This window comes from Salmo salar, chromosome ssa03 (genome assembly GCF_905237065.1).
Source record: "Salmo salar chromosome ssa03, Ssal_v3.1, whole genome shotgun sequence".
NCBI classification, from domain to species: Eukaryota; Metazoa; Chordata; class Actinopteri; order Salmoniformes; family Salmonidae; genus Salmo; species Salmo salar.
Genome location: NC_059444.1, coordinates 52,590,546 through 52,599,285, shown reverse-complemented (window position 1 = coordinate 52,599,285; position 8,740 = coordinate 52,590,546). Strand labels below are relative to the sequence as shown.

At 40.4% G+C, this 8,740-nt stretch overlaps 1 protein-coding gene and 1 long non-coding RNA gene across 2 annotated transcripts; one reads left to right on the top strand and one right to left on the bottom strand.

Moving 5' to 3' along the window:
* Window positions 1-3,361: 3,361 nt before the first annotated feature.
* On the bottom strand, window positions 3,362-6,770 carry LOC123741664 (ferritin, middle subunit-like). Its single transcript, XM_045714925.1, has 4 exons — window positions 6,442-6,770; window positions 5,976-6,122; window positions 5,623-5,739; window positions 3,362-3,725 (listed from the first exon to the last, which is right to left on the bottom strand). Exons 1-4 carry the CDS (start codon window positions 6,535-6,537, stop codon window positions 3,570-3,572), a joined length of 516 nt encoding a protein of 171 aa, XP_045570881.1. The 5' UTR covers window positions 6,538-6,770; the 3' UTR covers window positions 3,362-3,569.
* A 159-nt stretch (window positions 6,771-6,929) lies between these two features.
* On the top strand, window positions 6,930-8,131 carry LOC106600957 (uncharacterized). The gene is made up of 2 exons (XR_001327921.2): window positions 6,930-7,329; window positions 7,533-8,131. It is a non-coding gene; the product is annotated as an uncharacterized lncRNA (long non-coding RNA).
* The last annotated feature ends 609 nt before the right edge of the window (window positions 8,132-8,740 follow it).

The window sequence follows — 8,740 nt, the reverse complement described above, 5'->3', positions numbered from 1 at the left end:
TCTATGTATGCTGATGACTCAACACTATACACATCAGCTACCACAGCAGGTGAAATCACTGCAACACTTAAGAGCTGCAGTCAGTTTCAGAATGAGTGGCAAGAAATAAGTTAGTCCTAAATACATGAATTTGAAAAACTAAAGGAATTGTATTTGGGACATAAAATTAAAACACTAAACCTCAACTAAATCTTGTAATGGATAATGTGGAAATGTAACAAGTTGAGAATAAACTTCTGTCATGGTAAAAACATATTGATACAACAGTAGCTAAGATGGGGATATATCTGTCCATAATAAAGCTCTGCTCTGCCTTAACAACACTATCAACAAGGTAGATTCTACAGGCCCTTGTTTTGTCGCACCTGGACTAATGTGCAGTCGTGTGGTCAGGTGCCACAAAAAAGGACTTATGAAAATTACGATTGGTCCAGAACTGGGCAGCACGGCTCACCCTTAAATGTACACAAAAGGCTAACATTAATATTATGAATGTCAATCTCTCATGGCTCAGAGTAGAGGAGAGATTGACTACATCACTTCTTGTATTTCTGAGAAGTATTGACATGTTGAATGCACCGAGCTGTCAGTTTAAACTACTAGCACACAACTCAGATACCAATGCATACCCCACAAGACATGCCACCAGGTCTCTTCACAGTCCCCAAGTCCAGAACAGACTATGGGAGGTGCACAGCACTACAGAGAGCCATGACATGGCTACTATTCTACATCAAGTAACTCATGCAAGCAGTAAAATCAGATTTAAAAACATAAAAACACAACACACACACATGGATTTTGTGTTGTAGATATGGGGTAGTAGAGTAGTGGCCTGAGAGAAAACCCTTAATGTGTTGTGAAATCTGTTTAGTAATGTAATGTTAGTTTTATTGTATAGAACTGCCTTTAATTTGCTGGACCCCATGAAGAGTAACTGGTGCCTTGACAGCAGCTAATAGGGATCCATAACAAATACAAATGTTGGTAAATTATGGAATTTGCAATTTAATCAGATGCCATCTAGTGGCCTTTTTGGGTACATCAGATTACAAATCTCTGGCCCTCTGTAAAAAATATTTTCAAAAAAAATGACAAAGCTGCGAAACTTTACCCTAAATTTAAAGCAACTTAGTGAATACCATACAAATGTACCTCATTATTTTACCATGTCAATACTTTTGGTTGTAAATGTTGGTGGCAGTTGTGAAAAGAAAATAGTTGCAGAGTACTTGAAAATGCCATTGCTGATTAGACAGTTCTCATTAGGCTATTATCCCCTTTAACCAAGTGGTCTCTCCACTAGAAACTCATGTACTATATGGACACATTGAAATTGTCAATATTTATTTAAAGTATTAAGTTTGCCTTTTAATTACCAAAATTAAAGTCTTCAGTAAATTACCAGTAGCTTTGCAACCATATGACAGCTCCAATAAGCCCCTTATGGTGAACTAGAGGCTTGTAGAATCACTACTATTTTGAGAATTCAGTTCATAATATGCTTTAGGGGAACTTCTGGGCATTCCCAAATGAAATAAACATTAGTCAAATTTTGTCAGTAAGAGCCGTACTTCATCACTAGAGAAATGAGCCATAACACCTGGCTAACGGTTTTGATTGACCTCTATACCATCTTAAGATACTTGTGATGGGCAGAGTAAAGGTCTACATAATATGTAGTTAGCAATTTTACTCCTATGGAGCGAGTTGACAGTTTGTCCCTTAATTACATCTAGACGTTCCGCTAGCGGAACACCTGCTCCAATATCCAATGATAGGCGTGGCGCGAATTACAAATACCTCAAAAATCCCAAAACTTCCATTTTTCAAACATGACTATTTTACACCATTTTAAAGACAAGACTCTCCTTTATCTAACCACATTGTCCGATTTCAAAAAGGCTTTACAACGAAAGCAAAACATTAGATTATGTCAGGAGAGTACCCAGCCAGAAATAATCACACACCCATTTTTCAAGCTAGCATATAATGTCACAAAAACCAAAACCACAGCTAAATGCAGCACTAACATTTGATGATCTTCATCAGATGACACTCCTAGGACATTATGTTTACAATGCATGCGTGTTTTGTTCAATCAAGTTCATATTTATATCAAAAAACAGCTTTTTACATTAGCATGTGACGTTCAGAACTAGCATACCCACCGAAACCTTCCGGTGAATTTACTAAATTACTCATGATAAACGTTCACAAAAACATAACAATTATTTTAAGAATTATAGATACAGAACTCCTTTATGCAATCGCGGTGTCCGATTTTAAAATAGCTTTTCGGTGAAAGCACATTTTGCAATATTCTGAGTAGATAGCCCGGACCCACCAAGTTTGGCACTCACCAAACTCAGATTTACTATAAGAAAAATTGGATTACCTTTGCTGTTCTTCGTCAGAATGCACTCCCAGGACTTCTACTTCAACACCCAATGTTGTTTTGGTTCCAAATAATCCATAGTTATATCCAAATAGCTGCGTTTTGTTCTTGCGTTCAAGACACTATCCGAAGGGTGACGAAGGGTTACACGCCCGACGCGTTTCGTGACAAAAAATTCTAAATATTCCATTACCGTACTTCGAAGCATGTCAACCGCTGTTTAAAATCAATTTTTATGCAATTTCTCGTAAAAAAGCGATAATATTCCGACCGGGAGTCGTTGTTTTCGTTCAAAAACGAAAGAATAAAAACATGGAGTCGCCTCGTGCACGCGCCTCCAGTCTGATCGACCACTAAATGCGCTAGTGTTTTTCAGCCAGGGCCTGCAAAGCCACCATTCAGCTTTTTGCCGCCTTCTGAGAGCCTATGGGAGCCGTAGGAAGTGTCACGTTACAGCAGAGATCCCGTTTTGGATAGAGATGATCAAGAAGGCCAAGAAATGGTCAGACAGGGTACTTCCTGTACAGAATCTTCTCAGGTTTTGGCCTGCCAAATGAGTTCTGTTATACTGACAGACACCATTCAAACAGTTTTACAAACTTGAGTGTTTTCTACCCGAAGCTAATAATTATATGCATATTCTAGTTTCTGGGCAGGAGTAATAATCAGATTAAAAATCGGGTACGATTTTTTATCCGGCCGTGAAAATACTGCCCCCTATCCATAACAGGTTAATTGACATGGCACTACTACAAGATACAGTAAAGGACACTATTGTCAGAGGTAATTTCCTTTATAAACCGCATGTTAAACTTACCCTATTGTTATGACCCTCAGTCACTAGTAGGTCTACAATTGTCAGTATTTATCACTAGGAAATTGAGATGCTTAGTAAGACTGATCAAAGAACCTGAATAGACTGTTACAACATCCATTACTACAGGTCAACACTTAGGAAAGAAAAACAGGTGATATTTTTTTATTGTTTTACAAGATGCCTTGCCTCCAATACAAAAATGTTGTCAACAAAAACACCTCAATGTTACAGCTGTGTTGCACTGCACCAGTTTAACACTCTCCTCCCTATAAAACGCAAAGCCAGTAGGATCTATCAGAGAAGCCAGGAGTCCTGGTCTGAGGCTGGATGCCGTAGCCTGGGGATGGAAGTTGTTTAGCTCTGGCCTCCCAGGGTGTGCTTGTCAAACAGGTACTCTGCCATCTTGTTTTTGACAGCATCCATCTTGGTGAGGTTGGTGATGTGGTCACCCAGCTTCTTAATGGCCTCCACCTGCTCATTCAGGTAATGGGTCTCCAGGAAGTCACACAGCTAAAGAGGGAAAACACAGGTCAGACAAGAGAATAACTACAGACTATTGTAGATACAGTAATATACAAGAGCCTGGTGGTAATTGCATAAGTGCAGATAATGTGTTTACAGCTTTTTAACTAGGCAAGTCAGTTATGAACAAATTCTTATTTACAATGAGATCCTAACGTGGAACAGTGGGTTAACTGCCTTGTTCAGGGGCAGAACATATGTTTACCTTGTCAGCTAGGAGATTCAATCCAGCAACCTTTGTTACTGGACCAACGCTCTAACCACTAGACAACCTGCCGCCCTTTATGCAAACTTAAGCATTAGCTGCATTGTGTGCATCAGTGGACCATTGTGTGCGTGTGAAGCAGGTCACACAATCTTGTGTCATTAGTTAGAGCTACAACCACCTGCTCATCTCCTGGGACAGAACCTGTATGCTATGTGATATACATGTGATGTGCAGATCCAGTTTAACCTGTTACGGCTAGGGGGCAGTATTGACACGGCTGGATAAAAAAAAACATACCCGATTTAATCTGGTTACCACTCCTACCCAGTAACTAGAATATGCATATACTTATTACATATGGATAGAAAACACCCTACATTTTCTAAAACTGTTTGAATGGTATCTGTGAGTATAACAGAACTCATTTGGCAGGCAAAACCCTGAGACATTTTCTGACAGGAAGTGGATACCTGATGTGATGTGTTGTATTACCTTTAAACCTATCCCATTGAAAAACACAGGGGCTGAGGAATATTTTGGCACTTCCTATTGCTTCCACTAGATGTCACCAGCCTTTACAAAGTGTTTTGAGTCTTCTGGAGGGAGATCTGACCGAACAAGAGCCATGGAATGATGATGGCCCATTAGACACCTGGCGCGCGAGTTCATGTTGGGTACCCTCGTTCCAATACGTTATAAAAGAGTATGCATTCGTCCACCTTGAATATTATTCATGTTCTGGTTAAAAAAGGCCCTAATGATTTATGCTATACAACGTTTGACATGTTTGAACGAACGTAAATATATTTTTTCCCCTCGTTCATGACGAGAAGTCCGGCTGGCTTAGATCATGTGCTAACAAGACGGAGATTTTTGGACATAAATGATGAGCTTTTTTGAACAAAACTACATTCGTTATGGACCTGTGATACCTGGAAGTGACATCGGATGAAGAGAATCAAAGGTAATGGATTATTTACATAGTATTTTCGATTTTAGATCTCCCCAACATGACGTCTAGTCTGTATCGCAACGCGTATTTTTCTGGGCGCAGTGCTCAGATTATTGCAAAGTGTGATTTCCCAGTAAGGTTATTTTTAAATCTGGCAAGTTGATTGCGTTCAAGAGATGTAAATCTATAATTCTTTAAATGACAATATAATATTTTACCAATGTTTTCTAATTATTTAATTTGTGACGCTGACTTGACTGACGGTTATTGGAGGGAAACGATTTCCTCAACATCAATGCCATAGTAAAACGCTGTTTTTGGATATAAATATGAACTTGATAGAACTAAAAATGCATGCATTGTCTAACAATGTCCTAGGAGTGTCATCTGATGGAGATTGTAAAAGGTTAGTGCATCATTTTAGCTGGTTTTATGGTTTTGGTGACCCTGTCTTTGAATTGACAAAACATTACACACAACTCTTGTAAATGTACTGTCCTAACATTTATGCTTTCGCCGTAAAACCTTTTTGAAATCGTAAAACGTGGTTAGATTAAGGAGATGTTTATCTTTCAAAGGGTGTAAAATAGTTGTAGGTTTGAAAAATTTGAATTTTGACATTTATTTGGATTCAAATTTGCCGCTCTTGAAATGCACCTGCTGTTGATGGAGTGCACCACGGGTGGGACGCTTGCGTCCCACCTAGCCCATAGAGGTTAACTTACATGGGGGTCAACCTTGTCAGAGGCAATCTTGTGCAGGTCCAGGTTCACATTCTTCTCCAGCTGCAGAGCACACTGCATGGCCTCCAGCCCATTGCCCCACTCATCACGTTCTGGCTTCTACACAGGACAGAGTGAACACAGAAGTGTTAGGGACTACTAGCAGACATTAAGGTTAGGATAAAGTTTACAGAGTTACACCCCTCACACTGTCAGTTCAGTGGTTAGAGGCAGTATGTTCAGGACAACTCCAGGATCTCTAGATCAACTTAACGCTGTAGACACTCTCCTCCATGGAGTAAAGACATTCTATCAGTCTACAATCTAACTGGGTTTTTAGATGCTCAGGGGCTCACCTTGATGTCCTGGAGTAAAATGCATCCACCTCTCTTGTTCTGGAAGGAGAGTAGCTTGTCGGCGTGCTCCCGCTCCTCGTCGCTGTTCTCCTTGAAGAAATGCGCGAAGCCAGGAAGAGCCACATCGTCACGGGAGAAATAGAAAGCCTGGGTGGATAAATATAAAACTGTGTTTAGAAGAAAAAAAACATAACAGCATTCTGTTCTTGTTGTGGCAACTAAACGTGATGACAAAGGCATGAATCAGTCTAGCCTGTAGTCTACTTGGTAACCTGACAAGTAACCCGTCAAGGAGTTGTTACGCGCTCTGTCCAAGGTAGGATAGATTCCCGGCTTCATTTGAAAAAAAATCTGAAATATGCACTTCACGGAGTTGAGATTCTTGGCTATTAACTGTCTAGGCCTACAGAAAAGCCATTTAGGCCCAGGCATAGCAACAAAACGGTCATCTTGGTAGAGTCCTTACCATTGAAGTGTAGGAGGCAAACATCTCCATGTTGATCATCCGGTTGATGGCAGCTTCGCAATCGTGGTGATAGTTCTGGCGGATCTGAGACTCCATCTTGGCGGATTTTCTTTTATATCAAAATAAAGTGTAGAAAAATAAAGTTCCTCCGACTATTCTGCTATTACAGTTAAAGTAAGTGTTACGTTATCAATCCGGAATGTTCTATAGTGCGGGACGAAGGCAGAGGAGTTCCGTTCAATCACTGTTGAAGCAAGAACTTCTTCATGCGTCTTCTCAGACTTGTGAAGTGGAAGGAGCCTTGTTCCCTCTATTTATTGTTCCGAACGGAACGCGTCAGTGAAATCCACCCTCACAGAGCGTAGCCAATCACCTTTAGAATTTCAACAGGAACTAGGCGGATCATTTGACGACGAGCCCACTCATACACCTCATGACCTAAAGCAATGATTATTTATTATATTAACAAGAGAGACGAGTGACAACTCTAACAATGGAAATACATGTGCTCAACGATTGAAGACAGGCAAGATTCTAACCAATTAGAGGGCAGGTACGCGTGTAAATAACACGCACAACTAAACGTCGTTTTTCTCAAAGTTGCCGGAGTACAACGTGCATCAACATATAATATATGTGTCGGTGTTTGTAAAAGCTTTTGTAAAAGCTTAACCATTACGAAATTTCAATTCGATCAAGATCCTTAAGTAATTTGACACTCTGTTATATACCTCCACACATAAATGGCCTTATCTCACGCGGACAGATTTTGGGCAGAGTAAATGCTCTCGCCTTGACCTCTTCATCTCGGTCTGTTATTTTTTTTAAACATGTTGTTACGGTCACGACCGGGTCAATCATGTGACCAGCTGCAAAAAGTTATAAACAGTAAGTAATACTGTAAATGGTTAACCATTACATAACTCTTTCTATTGAAGTTCTGAAGGGTGACACAGCGTTTTTAGTCTGTACTCTTACCCCCTCCCCCTCTCTCCCTATTGCTCCCTCCCGCTATTATTACCAGGGGCGCAACTTTGGTTTTAGATGTGGGGGGACATATATATTTATATTTTTTGAACCTCCTGAGACAGGCCGCAGTCCGGAACCTCCTGAGACGGGCCGCAGTCCGGAACCTCCAGCGACGGCCGCTTTCCGGACCCTCCAGCGACAGCCCGCAGTCCAGAGTCTTCAGCGGCGGCCCGCAGTCCAGAACCTCCAGCGGCGGTACATCATGGGCGAGAAACATATTGTTTTTCTTAAAATCAATTATAGTAGTAGCAAGCTATCAAAGTTGACCTCCGGTCCTCAAATGCTCTCCTTCTCAACTGAACAGAATATAGGCTATAGGCTAGTCTACGTGCAAGATACTGCATTTTTTGGACTCGCCTAATAAAAATAATTTTCTGAAGAATTCTTTGACTCTCCTCCTGAACTGCGACTGTAGTCCTACACAGCACAGGATTGGTTAGGCAGCACAAAAAAAGGTTTTGATCAGCAAGGGCAGAACAGGCCTTAGGGTTGGAATATCCATTACAGTGTGTAATGCAGTCTAGTTTTATTTACGCGATCCCAGCAGCTATCTTAGAAATATAACTTTACTCTGTGCTTCTCTGAGCATGCACAATCAAACTGAAGTGAGCTTGTTTATCTATAATTGCAGGATTAAATTGGAGTTGATGCTTTAAGTCAATGTTTTCTACTGGTTATGCTCTTTTCAGTGTACCGACACATGTATGAATCATTTGATTGAGACCATGCTAAATAGCCTATAGGCACACTTCATATTGCATTTCTAGCAGAGAACCGGGTGGAATCGGACATACATCGATATATAGCCTAATAAGCAACGAATTCTAAAACACTGAGAAATATTGAAATTTCTTTAATTACAAATTACATGACCCTCCCCTGGACTAGATTAAAAAAATTCTGAACTATCCTCTTGACTGAAATTGAAAAGCATGACCCTCCCCCATTTTCCTCCAGGTACCCACCCTGTACATTTTTATCCATCTCTTAGCATTACAGTTTTACTGTAAAAACTAAGAATGTTCTTGTTAAAGTTATAAACAGAAATGATAGTAACACTGTAAATGATTAACCGTTACAGAACTCTTTCTTTTGAAGTTCTGAAGGGTGACACAGCGTTTTTAGTCTGTACTCTTTCCCCCTCCCCCTCTATTCTTATTTCCCTCCCTCCTTCCCAGTCCTCCTGTCATAACCTCCTGTTGGTTCTACTACAGTATTGAATGACTCAGGCTCTGCCCTGGCTGTATTTCTGCCTTGTCATTGTGACTCA